Source organism: Hydractinia symbiolongicarpus, chromosome 11 (genome assembly GCF_029227915.1).
Source record: "Hydractinia symbiolongicarpus strain clone_291-10 chromosome 11, HSymV2.1, whole genome shotgun sequence".
NCBI lineage: Eukaryota > Metazoa > Cnidaria > Hydrozoa > Anthoathecata > Hydractiniidae > Hydractinia > Hydractinia symbiolongicarpus.
Window position 1 is genome coordinate 12,952,910 of NC_079885.1, and position 20,192 is coordinate 12,973,101.

The following is a 20,192-nucleotide window of genomic DNA, read 5'->3' on the forward strand; positions in this document are numbered from 1 at the left end:
AGATTTTAAATTACTATAGCAACGCATCAGCAGTGTATCTTGCACTTTTAGATTGTTTCCATGCTTGAATAAAAAACGAAAAAAATCGATAGAAATAAAGTTTCTTTTGATGATTTAAGGTGGGTGTGGAATGACTAATACCATTTTTGCATGTGAAAATAAATTAGATTAACATGCATTATATGATATGATATCATGTCTTGTTCAAAAGTGATCTGCTGACCCCTTATTTTATGAAGCCACCTTATATTGGGTTTTGGATCTAAAATCTGAGTTTGGCAAACCTTTTTGCTTCATGAATATTGGATACAGTTGATAAAACCGCTCCAACAGATGTCAAGCGTCTAGCACGCAATGGTCTCCTTTCCTTATGTTCAGCTTCAATTTGAAATAAACCACTTTCATCTTTGTACATACAGACTGAAGTAATTTTGCTTTCCTGAAAATAAGAATAATTAAACAAATCAACACAATTTGCAAATTTATCCATCACCAGATTAGTCATCTCTGGTTAACTGTTCTTAACTAAAATCTTGTGTAAAATATATATGTGACGATGCCAGGGAACTAAAATTATCGATAGCTAATTTGATAAAAAGAACAATAAAATTATCACTAAAGAGAAATTGATTAGCGATAAAGTTATATAGTAATACAAAATAATGCTAAGCATACTTAGCGCTATCTTGATTTGTTTACTCTCTTGATATCCTTAGCGCAATATGGCTGATGATTTTAAAGCTGTTTATGCAGAAAGCAAAGAGGACAACATTCTTTGTATGTTCGCCAATTAAATAGCTTGCAAACCAGTTGTATTTAAAAACCATTGTATTTATATTGTTCTCCACTTTCGCCTTGAAATAAAAACATTAATTCTCTCTTATTTTTTTTTTTGTTCTGCAAAATAGAGAACGCTGTAAAAATGCGGCCCTTTTTTAGACCGCTTTTATTTTAAGATCTTCTTTTGGACACATTGGCTGCACTGGGGCAAAACCTTAATTTAATAGAATTATTTTACAACAAGGAAGTAACACGTTTCTTTTTTTAAACTAAAACATGTCTGAGTTAAGGGATCTAGCCTAGCTCATGCTTTGAAATAACTTTAGATGTGATCCTTTAATTTGCCAACGTTTCAATCAGGAAAAACACAATATAGTTAAATGTGTTTTCATTCTGAAACTAATTTTGTCAATATTTCCTTTCTGTTTCTCCGCAAAAGAATACGGTATTAGACATTTCGTTTATGGGAGATGGTGTCATCTGAAATTTAATATTTTGATGCCAAATTTTTAGGTGAAAATTTTCACTACATATTCATTTAATTAGAATTATATGTATAGTAATATATTTTAACCTAAGAAATAAATTTAGCCTTTTTTTTATCACGCGTGATATTGAAGTGATCTATGAATCCGTACATACGTCTCATCTTTTCTCTGGATCCAGTCATTACGTTTTATTGATCAATAAATGCTAGAAATTGACATATTTTGATTTTTTTTTAAAAAAATACAACATGTAAATGTTAGTACACATAATTAACTACAAATTTCATTTGGTCTCACATGCAGCAAAACTCTGGTTTTATAATTAGCTGATAATATAATTTTTCACATTTTCTAAAACTCATTTGTTTCGTTTTTTTATATATAGATAAATTATAACCTGAGAACAGTTGATTTGATGTTTAAGAAACATTATGCTGCTAGGCAACAGGCCTTAACTACCCTATATGTTTGTCTAAAAATTTCATTGTTTATGCTCATAATCGTATGTGCCCATTTAAGTGACTACAAAACGGCTGTTGGTTTTCGACTTGACAGGTAGTCCAGCTAATGGCGGTGGGAAAATTTATGATCGGTGAGGACAAAAACAACATCTTAAATCATATAATATTGGGCATCTAAATATAACTGAAAATCACAGAAAAGTTCCATACATATATTGAATATCCATAATTTATTCGATATAAGTACTTGCCTTGCTTTTAATTCAAACTTTTCTAATAAAATAAACTTTAAACATTTTGAAATAGGTAATCAGCTATTTCCTTCGAAGTTTTACATAGAAACAAAGTTATTGCACACAAACTTCAAAATCTTTTTAGGGGTATTAATTACCTTCTTAGCATTTTTAAACAAATACAGCTCTTCGTGGTGTCTCTGTACGTAATCAAAATAAAATTTCGATTTACTAATATTTAGTATATTTTACAGACCGTAGCTTATTTTATCACTAGAAAGAATTCTGAAGGAAGAAAAAAAAATTAAAAAAGTAGCAAATTTATCATGAAAAGTAATTATTTATAAACAGGTTTAAAATTTGTGTTTAATTTCTTCCACCTAGACCTTTTCAGTGGTCTATTTATTACACACCACTCTTCGGAATGTGCAGGGATTGAGCTCATTGAATCGTTTTGTAGCCCCTTTCAGATGTCAACTTGTTTTACTGTACAACCCCAGAGTACTCACAAATATTTTTGATGTGGTTTTCACATTTAAATTTTGGAAGATTTGTATTTATTTACATATATTAAGAACTAAAATTTCAACAGAAAAACTTTTGGGGAAGATTCAAGTAAAAAAATGTATGGGTAAGTTTTTTGAACGATTTTTAACCAAATTTCAAAAGTAATGATTACAGGAAATGACCCAAAAAGAAGGCTAGTAGCATTTAAAGTGTACATATATTCAATCAAGATCTAAAAAAAGGTCTTCAGGATCCAACTTTATATATAAAGCCTCAGCCAAATGTGAAAACAACAAAAATAATAAGAAAAATGTGAAAACCACATCAAAAACGACAGTTTTTAGTGATTTTCTGATTACCGTATATATAATTACTATGCACTGGTCCTTTTTTTAAAAAATTAGAAAAACCAAAATTTTCTGGCAAAAAAACTTTTGGGAGACACAAATTTGGAACGGAAAAATTTTCTGACAAAAAAAATCCGAAAGTTTTTCCGTCCGGAAACTTTAGTTTATAATTTAATTAGATACTTTGTGTTCTTCTCTTAAAAATCTCTAATGTTGTTAGCTATAAAATACAATTAAAGAGAGTATTGTATATTTTTGACAAGTTCTTGCATTCCTAGTTAATACGCATTTTTTGTAAGAAGTTTTTCTTTCAGAAGGCTTTTACTTAACAGCAAATGACAGTTCAATTCAACCAGACAATATACAATTTGTTCCTTATGGACAAAGCCTTTGCTACTTGTTTACTTTTGTATTTTATTTCACATCAAAATATAAAATGGAAACGTTGATGTTATTAAATTATTTCTTTCCTCCAGTTGCTACCCTTTGGGAGTAGAGAGAGTTTTAGATTACAGGAGAAAATTTTACAGCTTTTGAAAAATTCTCAAAAGTTTGTTTTTGGATTTCTATGTTGAAAAAACGTAAGAAATTTAACCCTATTCAGTCCGGAGTTTTTCGAACATACTATGAGGAGGGTTGGGAGGGGGGGGGGGGATTCCGCCCCTCAATAACTTTTCATAGGGTTGTTCAAATTGAATCAAACTTGGCACACCTATAGTACATCATAAAAGGAACAAAATGGCGGCAATAAATTTTTGCTTGCGTAAGCACATTTTCTGTGACGTCATCAGAAGCTTAAAATTTGTTAAAAATTGTGCGTAATTGTACATGTCAGAAAGAAAGCAAAATCTAAAAAATAATTTTTTGAGGAAACAAGTCCGAGGAGACAATTTAAATGAAAGAATAATTTACTGAGAAACAATGCACAAGAAAACAATGCAAAAGGAAATAAAGTCATTGGTTGTGTGCAATACCTGTGTGTGCAATTTAAGGCAACTGTTGCTTAACACCTTTGGTGCTGAAAATGAAAGCAATTTTAAGCATTGGGCTAAAGTTCATTAAAAAGTGTGTACTTAAATTTCGTTGAGGTTGAAAGCATTTCTTTTATTTTTATTTTTACCATGTTAAACAGAGCTCTGAAAATTAAAAAAGTACTTTAACAATGTTCCCAATACATGGTCAGTTTGCAGTTAAAAGTGTTCCTTATAAATGTGTTTTTTATATATAGAAAACAATCTTGTATCCAAGGCTTTCTGCATCTGCTTTAAAAAACCGTTCGGACAAGGCTTTTTTCTTAACACCTGATCTTGTTAAAAACTTCGTTTTGAAAAGAAAAAATGATACAGTTTCTCCAAGTAGGAACTACACGAAAATGTTAAAGTAATCAAATGCTGGAACTATTCACATGTTCAACACATATCCTTTTGCTTATTTCCTAGATCTTAATCCTGTAAAAAAAGTTTGCTGACTATAGTTTGTTATCTGGAATCTCTAAAATTGTCACATATAAACATTTAACAGTTTTTTGGTTATGCTTTAATATAAACATCATGATGTAAAACTCAGTCCTAAGTCCTAAATCTGTTGTAAGATTGCAAAAATAAATCTTGACATGTTCAAAATGGATGTATGGGATGATATTCAAAAATTTTTACCCTGTTATAATTCATACCTGGCATTTAAAGCAATGGATTTTCTTTTTAATTTAAAATTAACATGGGCTCCAAGAACATTTTTAGAGAACTAAAAAAGGCAATTAGGGACAACAAAATGAAAAAATGTTATTCTTGAAAGAAGGACAAACCACTAAAGTTGTTTTTGATGATGAAGAACGAGAACCTTTGATCACATTTTTCAACAACAATCCAGCTTTATGGAATCATGGATTGCAAGAGTATTTTAGTTGAAGAGTTTGATGAAAAATTTACAGAAGAGGACATTAAAAGAGAATGGAACTCTCTCTTAACACGATACAAAAGAGAGAAGAAATCTGAAATGATGTCCAAATCATCTGGTGCAGTAGCAGCTGATGTCGTCAATTCTAATTGGGAACATTATCAACAAATGTTGTTCCTGGAGTCAACACCAGAAACTGACTTTACTGTGTGTACGCTTAATGATGAAGAGGTAACACTCCTAGCTCCAAAGAAGTCAAAAATTACTCAAGAGAGTGATGCTAAATCTGCATTGTGGACAAGAATTTTGCAGCACTCTATTGCTGCACGTGGATGAAAAATGCTGCACATGGCCCAAGCCTTTAACCACGTGTTTTCATCATGAAAAGCCAATATGTTTATGAAGTAGAAACACAAATTTGAAATGCTGCAAATAAAATATGCTGCAAAAGGTCGATTTTTGCTGCAAAAGCAAAGAGATGCATGCTGAAACTCTGCAGAGTTTCTCCAGCATTTTTTGCTGCAAAAAGTACAAATTGTAGCATGTTGCAAGTAGCATTTTTCATCCACACTGTTAGTCCAATCTTGTCAGAAAAGAAATCAGATATTCTTGGTTATTAATGAAATCATTTTTTGTGTACTTACTAAGCGAATATCAGGACCAATTAACTTCAATTTTGGGCCATTAAAATCCTCTATCAGCTGCATATACATAATAGAACCATCAGCCATTAACAATACAGCATGTGGGTCTGCTATAGAACAAAATGTAACATTTGGAGAATCACTTCCCATTTGAATATCCTGAATTTCTTTTGAACCTTCTAGTAAACGTATACTCATTGGGCAAACTTGCACAATGTATCTATCAAGTCCTAAGTTACCAGCGAATACGGTTGGGTTTTGTGCATTAAAACCTGAATTGTCAATTTCAGTGATTTCATCTCCAGTGTTTAATACCTGAGAAGAAAAAGAAGCTCGTCATAAAATCTTTACCACACCTTAATGATAGAAATAAGCAAAAATAAAATTACATTCTAGGTTCAACAAAGATTTTTGCTACGAAGGAAGGAGTTCTTGCCTGAAAATAATTTTTTTCAGAATTATTTTTCTGCTATTTTTAAGCTGTCGATTAATTTTGCGATTAGAAGTTCTCGCAAAAGTAATTGTTTGCAAAAAAATGTTTAAATTCTCAGTTGCAAATATAAGTTCCAAAAATAAAATTCAAGTAAGAACAAGGGGCGAACCAGAAGCAAATGCGCTGAAGATGACAGTTTAGTAAAAACAAGGGACGAAGCAGAAGCTACCGTGCTGAAGATGACAGTTTAGTAAAAACAAGGTATGAAGCAGAAGCAACCATGCTGAATGTGACAGTTTAGTAAAAACAAGGGATGGAGCAGAAGCAACCACTAAATGTGACAGTTTAGTAAAAACAAGGGACACAGCAGAAGAAACCATGCTGAAGATGACAGTTTAGGAGAATGCTTGGAATGATATTGAAAAAGAACTTGGCAGGGAAGAAGGTATTAACTTAATTTGTAGGCATGAAATTCAGATAAAAAAATGCAGAACAGAAAAAACTTTAGGATTTTGAGAAGTTGTTATTGGTATATTTACATCAGTAAAAATAAAACTAATGTGAACTGACAGGTTAATACAGAGTTGTGTTAAATTTGGGTGCTTTATCAAACTGTGAAATTTAAGTATCAATCTTTGTTCACATTGATTGTTAAAATTATAAACATACCATTGTGGAATCTTCTCGAGATAAAATAAGAAAGGCATGATAGTGTTCTTTTTCATCTTCCTATCAATAAAAAAATAGTGAGTCCCTTTCTAGTTTTGTGAAAAAACTTTCTAATTTTTTTTTTCTATGCTGTTGTTAATAACACAGAACAAAGAGTGAACCAAACAAACCTTTTGATTGGAATATACAGTCCACATATTTGTACAACCAGGCAATTCAAACGTTGTAACAACTTGTGGACGAATGCTCCTCTAAATGTGTACAAAATGATTGTACAAGGAATACCATGTACATACCAGATAGAAAGTATTTCTAGACTTTGGCTTAAACATAATTATTTGAAAAAGTTGTTTTTTAAAAAAATTATGCAAGTCATATCATAAGTTTCACTTTGTAAATTACCTTTTTTTGTTCAAGTTTTATTTACAGAATTTGCAAAAATTTTACCTGTAAAACAGTGAGGGCACCATTTTTACCATAACCAGAACAACACACTAATTCAAGATCTGCCTGCCCTCTGAAAAACTAAACATAAATTATAATTGCTTATCAACCTGATGAAAGGATGAAGCAGTACAAAGTGGTTATATAAATTTAAGTTTAATCTCAGCCTTCCTAATTCAATTTTTTTTGCCAACATGGTACGTTATTTGACTACCTGCTTAGTCAACATGTAACAATTCGCGTCCGCAAATTGATGGTTGACAACGTGAATTACAAAGGCTAAATCTTCTTTGATTTAGGCCCAGTGTTTACAAGGCTCTATAGACACACAGCAGAAAATTGTAGCCAATAGAGGCAATTAAAAAGTAAACTTATAATTTTACACAAAGTTTGTTTGCCTGAACTTTATATTTTATGTTTTGCGCGAAACAAGATTAAATTCATAGCAACTTTTAACACATCTTTAAGGTGTCCATGATCAGGGACGGATCTAGGATTTTTTTTGACTGGTGTAAAAAAGCCTCGAAGAAGTTTCACCGCACGCCAGGGCAATAATTTAACAACTGGGGGTTTGGGGGGGGGGGTGTTGTGAGCCCCCCAATGGGACCCGAAAGCGCTCTGGAAGCCAACACCCTTAAACGGCTAAAATAGCTTAAAATCATCACTAAGACTTATCTTTGCTAAGTAGGTGTAAGGTGGTTTTTTTAGTTTTTTAGCTCACAAAGATTATATTTTGGAATGTTTTTTGTACAACTTGAGTAATTTAAATTTTTTTTTAAATTTTGGTGTCATGCCTTATTAATTTTAAGGAATTTATATACAGGGACATTTAAACAACAGATAATAATATACAAGATTTATTCCTTTTTTATCAAGACAGTTACACTTTTTATCGTTGTTCAGGATATCTAACATTTTAAGTCTTTTTGGATATTTTACTGCCAGAATATCGATTACGTCATCTAAATTTATTTTCATCTCGTTTTGGATATTTAGCAACACCAAGCCATTAAATCGTTCCTAAACAAAAGTTTCAAAATTATAATTAAATGAACGTAATGTGGTGTTTCACAATAAATTAACTGACAAGATACACAACAAGATTAAAAATGTCACATTCTCCTTAATATGCAACGTTATATTGTAGAAACATACGTGGGTCATAGAGTTTCTTGAATATGTCTTTCGTTCTAGCGTTGATATAGATCTTTCAGAGGAACATGTCGTTACTGGCACTATAGCAAGAATATATAAAATTTAAAGATATTTAGGTACAACATAAAAATATGTACAGCTAATGCATTATTAATTATTTCTATGAAATAAAGCTGAATGTTTACTTGCAACGTATAGAACTATCTCTTTTAAAAGCACAAGCAATAAATTATTTCTTACCTCTTAAACCTTTGCCATTTAAATTCATTGTTGCTGACGTTTTATCTTATTTTATGGTGGTTGGAGATATATACAAAGTGATTTAGCTCAAATAACCCAGATGGCATTTTTCTCGACTCACCCATTCTTGACCACATAATGGTTATACATTCGCTCGTATATTCTGTACTTGTTCTTGGGGTAATCAACCCATTATGAAAACTTCCATGGATGTCATCTATATCATGAGGGTATACGGTTTTTCCCAATAACTGTTGCAAGAGCAAGCATATCCATTAAAAAGGAGAATCTTGTATTTTTAGGATTTTTAATGGCTTCCTTGACGACACATGACTTCCTATCTAAGTTTTTATTTCCTGTAAATTCATCAGGAAAATCATGAGGAAATATTGATGCAAAAAGTCCTCTTTCATTACGAGGAAAGTTCTCCATAATTTTTTTGTCAACATTATGTGAAGCATAGAAGTTTGAATGTAAGCGCAGCTTTATTGAAACAACAGCTCGAAGTAGATAGCAAAGGCTCTCATTTCCAACAACTAATATTAAAACAGAATTGTATAAACAATTGCTGTATCCAGTAGATCCAAATAAAAATGTTTTTTCTATTGTTTATAGACGATAGTTAGCTAGAAAGTTTTCTGCAAAAACACAATGATAAAATGAAAAAATAAAACAAACAAATAAACTATAATTACTAAGTCTATATATATTATTGACTAAAGATGAAAGTTCAAATATAAACAAAAAACACTGTTTTAAAAATTATGCTAAAAAATTTTACTAGCTGGTATTTGAACTTATCATGTGACTAGCTAGGCAACTAGGCAGCTATAACTAGCTAGTATTTCTGTATTTAAAATTCATATTAAAAAATACACAAGCAAACAAATAAAATTTCTTACCTTATACATCTACAACAAGACGTATGATACACGTAAACAACCTCGCGAAGAAAGTTTATAAAAAGCTGTCTATCAAATTGTGATTTCTGTTACGAGATCTTCTTGAACGAAAAATTCCTCGAAATTTTAATTTTCGTTGGGTCAGTCTGGAGTTAACTGACTGACAGGAAGAAGAAAAACCACAAGCTGCACCTAAAATTTTCGAAATTCAGTAATCCCCCCCCCCCCCCCCCCCCCTCAAAAAAAGGACCGGGTATAAGAAAGTCACTCAGTGAGAAAAAGAAAAAATAATATACGATGTTAATTGTTTAAAAAAGGAAATGGCTTTAGTTAAAAAAATATATTACCAGAACTGTCACTCCTGTACGCTTATGACGCGGAGACAAATAAGAGGAAGGGAATCGAAAAATTTACGTTTTTCGGAGTGTTTCCGAAATCATATTTCACTATGTTGGCGTGTCATTAGCGTAGCGAAAAGAATTTCGCTCTCGTCATTAATTATATAAGGTGTAGCGTCTTCGTTTTTCTCTTACGTATTTTTGTGGAAATTTTATTTTTTGCAGACTACTTTCCAGGCATTTGGGGAGACCTTAACTCTGCCTACATTCACTTTGAAAAACTTTGGTGGAAACACCTTTACTTTACCAGTTAGTTAAATACATCTTTTCAACACTTATCTTTTTAAACAATATACAAGATGCAGGAGGTGCTTAAGCAATCTCGCTATTAAAAATGCACAACTATGAAACATCGAAAATGCAACCCAATTCTACAATTTCTGCTAACAAAAAATACAGCCTATCATTCATGGTTGAAAGTTGCGCGGTTGAAACGTTTATGGTCTTAAACGGCCTTTAGTTGACAAAAAATTAACATTTTGATGTCACTATCATGTTCAGCCTACTTTTTTTGTTAACTGTGCCAAATTTTGTCGAAAATAAAGTAATTTTAATTTTTGGACCAATTTTGGCCTATAATGACATTTAGGTGATAAAAATCAAAATTTTGATGTCACCATCATGTTCAGCATACTTTTTTGTCAACTGTGCTATATTTTGTCGAAAATAAAGCAGTTTTAATTTTTGGACCAACTTTGGCCTAAAATGACATTAAGCAAAACTTTGATGGCACCATCATGTTCGGCATACTTTTTTTTAACTTTGCCGAAAATAAAGTAGTTTTAATTTTCAGACAAATTTTGGCCTAAAATGACATTTAGGTGAAAAAAATCCAAATTATGATGTCACAATCATAATTTTTTTGTTAACTGTGCCAAATTTTGTCGAAAATAATACCAATTTTGGATGAATTCCAAGTACTTAGAGAGTTTAGTTACGAAGTTTAAATCTGTGACGTTGCGATTGACCATTTGGTTAGTTAGTTACGAGTTGGAAACACACCCTCGCAGGCAAGATAGTGAAAAAAAAAAAAAAAGTAAAAATAGTGACCAAGATGAGATTCGAACACACGACTACTCCCGTGTCGGTGCTCAGAGAGGCAAAAATTTCCATTCTTGTAGGACAAATTTGCGTTTTAATACAAGCTCACGAGCTTGTAATAATAGACCCTGTAGGAAATTTTGCCAAGTGAGCATTCAGTAGTGTCTGTGAGATTCAGTCCAACTTTTTCTTCCCAACTCCTGCATCCAAATCTGATACTTCTCCAATATTTGTCGAAATATGGTGCTTTAAAACTCGCTCCAAATCTTCGATTAACTTCAGTTGTTTATCTGATATCGACTCCGCCACTTCAACACTCTTCAAGATATAAATCAAGTAAAAAACACCGACCTGCACAGCGATCGTAAAAGAGAAAGTTTTCAGATCACTCACCTGAATATATGTCCTGGATCGTCATGCCATATAATTTTCATTTTACACCAGTTGGCTACACCGGAGAAATACACCAGAATATTTTTTGCCCAGAAGAATCCGCAGCTTACACCAGTTGAACTGGTGTAAATAGTGAAGCCGGCACCGATTAGGATATCAAAAATTTCGCAAGGTGAAACAGCCACATTCGGCTAAATTGACACAAAACAGGACCACAAAACCCAAATGGGGGGGGGGAAGCGGGACCCCAAAAATCAGTTTTATACGCGACGGACGCTGGCGGCCATTATTCTAGTTCATTTTAATAATGGGCGTAAAAATCAGAGAGCAAAAGGCTCACAGAGATACATCTTAATTTTTTGAGCAGAATTTGCTGGTGTATTTACACCAGTACACCATAGCTAAATCCGCCCCTGATGATATGTAGTTAAAATAGCCTTGTGCATAAACAAAAATACAGATGCGCTACACTATGTAGTTAGTAATTAATTTTTGACTCGCCTAAATGCAATGTTTATGCTGCTACTTTTTTGAACTAATTTTCAAGGATGTTCAGTTATTTGTACAAATACAAAAACTTTAGGTCATTTTTAATTAATTATTGGATTGCCGTTTTCTGGCTCATAGTTTTGTTGCAGGGTTAGTTGGTTGGGAGATTTCAAATAAAAAAAAATATAATGTCTTGTCTGGTCTTCTTGTGAGACTCACTTTTCTGTATTCCGCCAGATTTGACATAATATGACATCCTAACTTCAATATTAAAAAGTTTGTTCCCCTTATAGCTGTATTAGCATAACAGTGACAGCGAACATTGGCAACATCTTTACTAACTTTAAACACATCAGCGTAAATACATATGGAAACAAATGGTATCCGCCTATTGTTTTACTATTATGTTTCTTTAGCTATACTTATATTTTATAGAAAAATAATTAGGCAAAATACTGGGAAAATACAAGAATGTTAAAAAATCTTAACTCAAAATTTTTGTGGCCGATGAGATATTGCAAAGGTCAGTTGGAAAATGGGAAAAAAAATATGGCCTAACAGATGATTATTCCCATGACAGACTACCTTATTCATTTTTTAACAAACAAGACATTATATGAGAAACGAAATCTGTAAAGAATATAAACAATCATCTTACCTCTTCCTGAAGGATTCATACATAAATAAAATAAATAAGAAATGTATTAAAAACATTAAAAAATCTGGTTTGCACGATGTAAATTATTGAAAACAGGCTTTAAAGTTAATCTTCAAATACTTACAGATAAAAATGCTGGCTCACCAACAGCAGATTTCGAAATGGGACCAATATTCAACAGGCTGTCTGATACCTATATTTGTTTAATTTTACATTACAAAATAATTATGTGAAGGTATAAGTAATTTTATTAATACAAAATAAACTGTTTTGTTTATCTATACCGAAAAATATTACAAAAGTACAGACTGAGTTTATGAGGTTAATACGCTGACCAAGGGTAATATTTCTTGGAAGAGATAGATAAAACAGTTTATATTGTATTTATTAAGTTATAGCTACTTTGTTTAGGTTGTAGAAACCAGGATCATTTTCTAAGATTTACTTGTGACAAGATTGTAAAAACCAAGCTTTCATTAAAAGAAGAAAACTTTTTATTTAAATTTCATTGTTTTAATTTTTGAAAACAAAACACTCTAATAACCATATAGGGAATGTTTTTAAACCAAAGTTTATTCTTTATCAGAAGAAATGTTTATGACACAAATTCGATGCCGTATGCTTGTTGCTAATTGTGCTAATGAATGTTTACAAAAAATACAAATTAAAATTATTAACATTTCTTGTTGTTTTTCTGGCGGTGTGATTCGAGATATTGGATTTATTGTAACTTGATTTTTGTCTGTATATATGTAGCTATGTTTTCACGATTTTCCGGCAATGTTAATTGATCACATTTGTAGCTACTATTTTAGTTGCTATGAGGTTAAAAGTTACACCGTGCTCTATAGGGCTCGTTGTGAAGGCTTTTTAGCCAATCAGCACTGCGGATTTCCGTAAAAACTTGTTGAAAATAGCTATAAGTTAAAAACACACAAGACTTACATTAAAAGTGTATGTTGTTACACTGTGTGTTGTTGGTGCACTCAAATCCCCAAAAATTTCAAAATCATCCAAATCAGCTAAAAAAATATACATTTCAGGTTTAAGAAAGAAAAGTTCTGGTACATGTTGTTTGTGTATCAGACAATAATAGATACATTCACAGCCTTTCTAATTCACATCAGTAACGCAGTTGAAAATGTGTTGACAAAACTGTATGCAAATGGCCTTTTAAATGCCGATGTCAAAGGAACTAAATTAGGCTGATTGAAGTATGCAATAGAAAGTTATTAACTTAGATAAATCACAAAGATGCACAAGTTAACATTAAAAAACCCTTGGATTTAAACAGACAATGTAAAGTATATAATAAGCATTAAAATATAGCTAGTTGTGCACATTTTCCACATCATGACACATTAGCACTGAAAGATAATACAATATGTGCAACATTAATAGCATGAGCCTAATTCTCCTGATGTAACTATTGCGATTATTTCACTAAAATATTAAGTATTTGCTTTTTGCTGTACTAAAAGGATGCAGTACAACAAAAAGTAAAGTGAAAACATATATTTTATTTTTATAGCACATTCAAGATGCCAGCAGGAGTGGTTGCTTTCTTTTTTATTTCATAATATAATCATAATTTATTTACATTGACTTACAAGGATCCGTTTTTCTTTTCTTGGCAAGAGGAAGCTCACCAGGCTTAAATACAGAATAAAATATTTCAGAAACAAAAACAAACAAAAAAATATTTCAGAAATAAACAAATAAAAACTGGTTTAGGCATTTCCACTCAGCAATTTTTAACAAATTACCTTTGTCTCCGAATTAGGTTCTAAAAAAATATCAGATAATGGAACATTAGCTTGCAAATACACAAATGCTCCACATGCCACAGAAAAAACAAACAAACAGAACTACTTAAAGAAACCCGAGTTCTGCATGGAACATTTTTACACAAAACAAAAACAAAATAATTGATAGCTTGAAAAGTTTCACAAGAAATAATTACATTGACATACTATCTTGCTTTTCTGTATAGCGGAGCAGCAAAGAATTCCCAAGTCTTGAACCAAGAAATACAAAACCATTCTCAATAACACAAACCTGAAATAATTTTTGAGTTATTATAGCCGTTGAATCGTATCTCCTAATGTTTAGACTAAGGTAGATGGAAATAAATAATGCTGGGTGAATGTTAAACTAATGTGTGAAATGGTTGTATGAATAATTGTGATTATCTGTGATGAATATTAGAAAAACTGGTCTCATAGTTGTAGGAGTGTACTGTGGTGGAGTAATTGATATCTATCTATATCTTGAAACTCGTCTAAAACAATTGACCAAGAAAAGAGGTTTTGATTGTAATCTGTTGTATTGTCTACATTGAACCATTTTTGAAGACTTTTATACCAGTAATATACAGGGCTTGCAATCCAACCCTTTTTTAGGTGAGTTTTTTTACACTTGCGGTAAAAACGTTGCGTGAATCCATTGAGTCCAAAAATACTCGTAAATAATAAGTCTAATTTTTCTTATTTATAGTTATTTTATTATCTAACTATTTTACTTAAGCTCAAAACAAAATGACATGAATAAAAACATGTAAAATAATGCAATCTGAACAAAGTTTACTTTAAAGGTTGCCTCCGACCTTATAACAAGTTAATCTTAATCGAAAAAATTTATTAAAACATTATTTATTTATTTATTTATTTATTTCCGAATTTATATACAGGATGAGTATGTCAGTAAAAAATACTGTTATAAATATACGTCCTGTTTATGCATACGTTAAAATCTAGTTAGTAATATATATTAAAAATGCAAAGAAAAGTATCAAACTGAAAAAAATATAATCTCAAAAACTGATGGGAAACGCAAAATTAGCCAAAACGTGCGAAAAAGTAACGACCAAAAGAAACAGTGGCAGGAAAGAAGTAGTTGCCATCGAAAAGAAATTAAAAACTAGTTTACACATACACACAATCACACAAATAAATCAATATAACCAAAAACTAAAAATTCGACGAACTATCTCGGCAAGTGTAACTTAGAACAAGTCGCCATGAACAATCTAAAAGGTGTATTACGAGAAAACTTAAAGTATAAAAAATACTCAAAGAATTTATCTAAACTCAAAATTTAGTAACTTGTTACTAAACTCATGTCCACTCTGCCGGATCTCCTGGGGCAAGGAGTTGAAAAGCCTAGCTCCTTGAAAGAAGAAACCCGACCGAGCAAACTCAAGTTTTATTTTAGGAATTTTTAAAAGAAAATTCTGATTTCTAGTTGAAAAATTATGGGAGTTTAAAGTAAAATAATTATCAAAATTCGAGCAACAATCACCATCCAAACATTTTTTTACCAACTTAACAGCATGTTTTTTAATCATGTCTGATGTGTTGATACTCGCATCTTTTGTTATCGTTATTGCTCGTCTATCCAACGATCGTAATTTTTGTGATTGTGTTGCTGTTAAATTTAAAAATGACAAGCAATTATATCGAATAACAGATTGTATGATAGATCGATAAACACGTCTGATAGCTTCTTCGTTCAAGAAATACTTGAGTTTACACAACAACCTTAACTTTGACGAGGACTTTTTGTACATACTATCAAATTGCGGACCAATATTAAGAGTGTGATCGATTACTGTACCAAGATATTTATAAGATGTAGTCACATTGATTGGTACTCCGTCAAAAAGCAATGCAAAGTCAGCTTTTGACATTGCTAATCTTTTTGCTGTCCCAAATAGCACGCACTCAGTCTTTCCAGGTTTTAAATTAATCACAAGTTCATTTTCACGAAAGTATGAGCTGATGTTCTTTAAATCATTATTTAACAATTCTTCTATCTGAGAAATTTTGTTTGAAGAAACGTAGATAACAGTATCATCAGCGAATTCCACAACGTCAGCTTTTTTCAGAATGTCCGGAAAATCGTTAAAGAAAATTAAAAACAGTAGAGGTCCAAGGATAGAACCTTGTGGCACCCCACACAAAACCGGATAAGGATCGGATAACACATCGTCAAAACCAACAATTTGTTTTCTGTCAAACAAATAGCTCTCAAACCACTGAAGTGTGACATTGCTTACCCCATATTGTTTTAACTTTGCTAGAAGGGTTGCGTGTCCAAGGGTATCGAAAGCTTTCGATAAGTCAATGAATATCGCGCCAGTAATTTTTCCTTTGTCTGCAGCTTTTCTTATATCATCTAACAATAATGCTGTTGCAAGCTCGGTCGATCTCTTTTTACGGTAGCCAAATTGCTTCTCTGACAGTAAATTGTTGGATTCTAAATATTCACTCAATTGGTTGTGGACAGCTTTTTCCATAATTTTGGACAGCACAGGCAGTATTGAAATAGGGCGGTAATTATCAGGATTTGCTCGTTCTCCAGATTTGTGAAGAGGTTTGATCAAAGCAATTTTCCATTCAGTTGGCATAACTCCGGTCTTTAAAGAAAGATTTACAATGAATGCCATTGGTTTTGAAATCATCTCGGCACTGTCCTTTATCAAGTTAGGAGGTAAATTATCAAATCCAGTTGCTTTGCTACGCTTTAACGATTTCAGTTCTTTTTGGATGTACACTTTGCTGACATACGAAAACTCAAAGACTTCCTCAGTTCTAGAGCGATTCTGTTGTTGACGTTTCCAAGCGAAATTGACGAGTGGTATAAAACGATTCTTCAAATCCCGAGCAACAGTACTAAAGAAATTACAAAACTTGTTTGCTTTCGAACGGTTACTGGCTTGGTCGTCAACAGGTTTTACTAACGATTCAGGTGTTTTATTGTTGGACGGAAAAACTGACTTTAAAGCTTTCCAAAATTTTTGAGGATTGTTTCGATTTTCGTACAATAAATCTTGATGGTAAGTTCTTTTTGCTTTTCGAACTAAATTGTTGCAGTGGTTTCTGGCAATTTTAAATGAAGTCCAGTCGTTTTTATTTTTAGATCTTCGCGCTTTGCGTAACAATTGATCTTTATGATTAATCTGCCCTTTTACTTCCTGTGTGAGCCATGGACAATGTATTCCCTTTACTCGTTTGGTTATCTTGGGAGCATGCTTGTTATATAACGTTGTTAAAATATCTTTGAAAAATGTCCATGCACGATTTACATCAGTCATATCATAAAGTGCATTCCACTCTTCCGATTCAAGATCACGGCACATATGCGATTTGTTGTATTTTGAATAATTACGACATGTAATAGTTTTGAATTGGTATTTAACGTGATTCATTTTACGCACGCATCCTATCATGTCATGATCGCTGAAATCTAATGGTGCTACATCAACCGTAGATATTAAACTTTTGTTGTTAGTTAAAATAATGTCAATTATAGTACTCGTATCTTCAGTCACTCGAGTTGGTTTAGTTATCAATTGAACAAAACCGTGCAAAGTAATCAAGTCTTTTAATTCTCTGCATATATTTCTATTTCCGTAGTTAACATTGAAGTCCCCAAGGATTATAGTCTCAAGATTTGTACTGTTAATGAGAGTTAACATATCATCGAAAATGTTGTTAAAATGTGCGTGAAGATAATTTGACCCATCCGGGGGTCTGTAAAAACTCCCAACTAAGAAACTTTTTGAGTTTTTCTGGAATATTTCTATAATGATACCTTCAACTTCATCTCTTTCAAGATCTTTTCTTCGTTTCCAACTGATTTTATTTGATATATACATGGCAACACCACCGTGGGTACCATTTGTTCTGTTCTTTTTAATGAACTTGTACCCCGGAATTTGATACAAACTATCGTCATCGTTAAAACTGTGAGAATGAATATGTGTTTCGGATAGTGTTAATAAATCTACGTTTTTATACAAACCAAAAAACGATTGGATTTTTTCAAAACTTTGTAATAACCCTCTGATATTTTGATGAAATATGCGTATTCCTTTTTTCTTTATCAAATTCTCCATACATGGATTAGGACCGGGACATGTCTCCACATCTCCACATATGATCAACAAAATGTGTAACAACGATCTCGGTTTGAATTTCGAATAATTTTTCTTCTGTGTAAATAAAGATGATAAAGCAAAGTTCTCCTGCTCATACATATCCTCTGCATTCATCGTAATGCTAACACCATCGTTTGTACAAAAATTCTTTTTGCTCACTCGGAAAACCGTAAGCCAAACTATGAAAATAAAAACTGCCAGCCACAAGCCAGTGACCGCACGTTCCGCCATCTTAGAACGTTCCGCCATCTTAGATGTAGAAAAAAGTATTATTTAATGAACAACTATTAGTTGCTCATTAAATAATACTTTTTTCAAACATAGCCAACAAAATAAAAGCACAAACACGATTTACTTATTCCATGTTTTCATAAAACCTTATGCTTCGATTGCCATTATTACAGCATTAAAAACACATTGAAAAAACATTAGGATACCTCGTGATGTCACAAGAGCCGAAACCACAGACCACTATCTTGCAGCATAAAAACGCTGAAGAGAGATTTCTTTGAAATTAATTATTAAAAATTTGTTCCACTATCATAATTCTAATTAACTTTAAAAATATTTTCTTTTTAATATTGTAAACATGGTTTGCTAGGATGTAAAAATTACAAAGCAAAAAATTATCTTTTTTCGAAGGATAAAAACCTTGTCGCAGAATGGAAAGCAAAAATAAAGCGGAAAGATCTTTCTTAGCTAGTTTATCTATGCGAAACTGTTTTGATTAGTCAATTAAGATGCGTCTAATGACAAATTCGCAATCACATATTACTGGTGTGATGGAACTACATCTTAGGCGAAACAATACTCAAAGCGCTTTGTAGCAAAGAAGGTGAAGAAGGAAAACACGTATTCTTTCTTGCGTGACATTGCCCTGGGTGTATATTTCCTTGTAGTGAACAAAGAGAAGAATTGCATACCCGGAAGAAAACAAGCCTTCCTCACATCTGCCGAAAGACCCTGTAGATGGGAAATTGTAGAAAACTCATTAAATACTCACGAATGACATAACTTTTTTTTTAGTTCTATTTTTATCTCATTTGTACATATTTTTTAATTTTTTTTATTTCTTGAAGTTAAGTTACATTTCAGACATCATGGAAAACACATGTTTACTCTTTTTTAGAAACCACACACCCTTCCATATATCCTGTGTATAAGCATCACAAATTTGTTGTGAACCAAGCATGTGCACTTTCGGTAAGCAGCATAGCGATATGTTCTGAAAGAAAAATGTTCCTTATTTCTATTTTCTATTGTTTCAACCTGAAATCTCAGCCTTATGTTCTTATAACTCATATTTCTATAAACAGTGTATTTTTACTGAAACATTACCTACTAACTTGTTAGGAATGTTATTTCTTGGAGGAAGATACGTCGAATCTGCATGATGTATTCCAACCAAAGCAGTCCAGAGATATCCTTTCCTCAAAATAACTGGGCCGAAATCTTAGTGATTGACAATACATTTTATTTTTAAAGAATATATTTTTTAATAACTTTTTATTTCTATTTCATGGCAGCAAAAACATTCAGTTTCAGTGGTCATTTGACAGCAATTGTTGCATTTACACCACAACGTAGTGTCAAGGTAATCCTAATTCTAGTATTTCTCTATTGCTATTACTGTCATATGTTACCCTCGATGAATCATATAAATCCCTGCTACGTTTAAGCTCAAACTGGTACCAGTATAACATTCTGATTCTGACTCACCCGAAGAAGACATAATTATTACAGTACTTAACATTTTTTAAAAAAAACAGATAATTCTGCATCATGTAAAATTAAAAACTTTCTTTCTAGCTCTGAATCATCTATCTATCATAAATACTTAATACTTTGAAACATATGAAGGGGATTCTACACATGATTCAGTCAGTAGAATATTAGCGCAGAAGGCATCCTATAATTCTTTGGTCACTTTAACGTCAATTATGCAGCCATTATCAATTTCAAAGTTCAAGAAGAGCATGATAAAGCTACATGAAGTGAGGTAGCACAAAATTGGAAAGTTTATTCATAATTATTTGCTGTACTAAACTTTTACATATTTATATGAACAGAACT

General features: G+C 32.1%; 2 protein-coding genes across 3 annotated transcripts in view; both read right to left on the reverse strand.

The window, feature by feature from the left end:
• Positions 1-20,192, reverse strand: part of LOC130614398 (cleavage and polyadenylation specificity factor subunit 1-like) — a 52,565-nt gene that overhangs the window by 18,784 nt on the left and 13,589 nt on the right. The window contains exons 12-22 of the mRNA XM_057435829.1: positions 14,152-14,236; positions 13,945-13,964; positions 13,789-13,831; positions 13,124-13,200; positions 12,299-12,371; positions 9,804-9,818; positions 6,906-6,973; positions 6,629-6,709; positions 6,459-6,518; positions 5,357-5,671; positions 285-439 (exon numbers count right to left, since the gene is read on the reverse strand). Of these exons, the coding sequence (XP_057291812.1) occupies positions 285-439; positions 5,357-5,671; positions 6,459-6,518; positions 6,629-6,709; positions 6,906-6,973; positions 9,804-9,818; positions 12,299-12,371; positions 13,124-13,200; positions 13,789-13,831; positions 13,945-13,964; positions 14,152-14,236 (992 nt within the window). The remainder of the gene's footprint in view (positions 1-284; positions 440-5,356; positions 5,672-6,458; positions 6,519-6,628; positions 6,710-6,905; positions 6,974-9,803; positions 9,819-12,298; positions 12,372-13,123; positions 13,201-13,788; positions 13,832-13,944; positions 13,965-14,151; positions 14,237-20,192) is intronic.
• Positions 6,912-9,423, reverse strand: LOC130614397 (uncharacterized). Of its 2 annotated transcripts, none has more exons than XM_057435828.1 (3): positions 8,298-9,423; positions 8,058-8,131; positions 6,912-7,922 (listed from the first exon to the last, which is right to left on the reverse strand). In XM_057435828.1, the coding sequence occupies exons 1-3, from the start codon at positions 8,323-8,325 to the stop codon at positions 7,716-7,718; spliced, it is 309 nt and encodes a 102-aa protein (XP_057291811.1). In that variant the 5' UTR covers positions 8,326-9,423; the 3' UTR covers positions 6,912-7,715. The 2 variants fall into 2 exon arrangements, with proteins under 2 accessions (XP_057291811.1, XP_057291810.1); XM_057435827.1 differs by having other exon boundaries at positions 8,058-8,137.

Excerpts from the sequence above, each read along its gene's own strand:
- LOC130614397 (XM_057435827.1), bottom strand. The coding sequence starts at position 8,325 with ATGAATTTAAATGGCAAAGGTTTAAGAG. Across the intron at positions 8,138-8,297 it reads AAATGGCAAAGGTTTAAGAG|TGCCAGTAACGACATGTTCC; the intron begins GTAAGAAATAAT and ends TTCTTGCTATAG. Across the intron at positions 7,923-8,057 it reads CAAGAAACTCTATGACCCAC|GAACGATTTAATGGCTTGGT; the intron begins GTATGTTTCTAC and ends ACTTTTGTTTAG.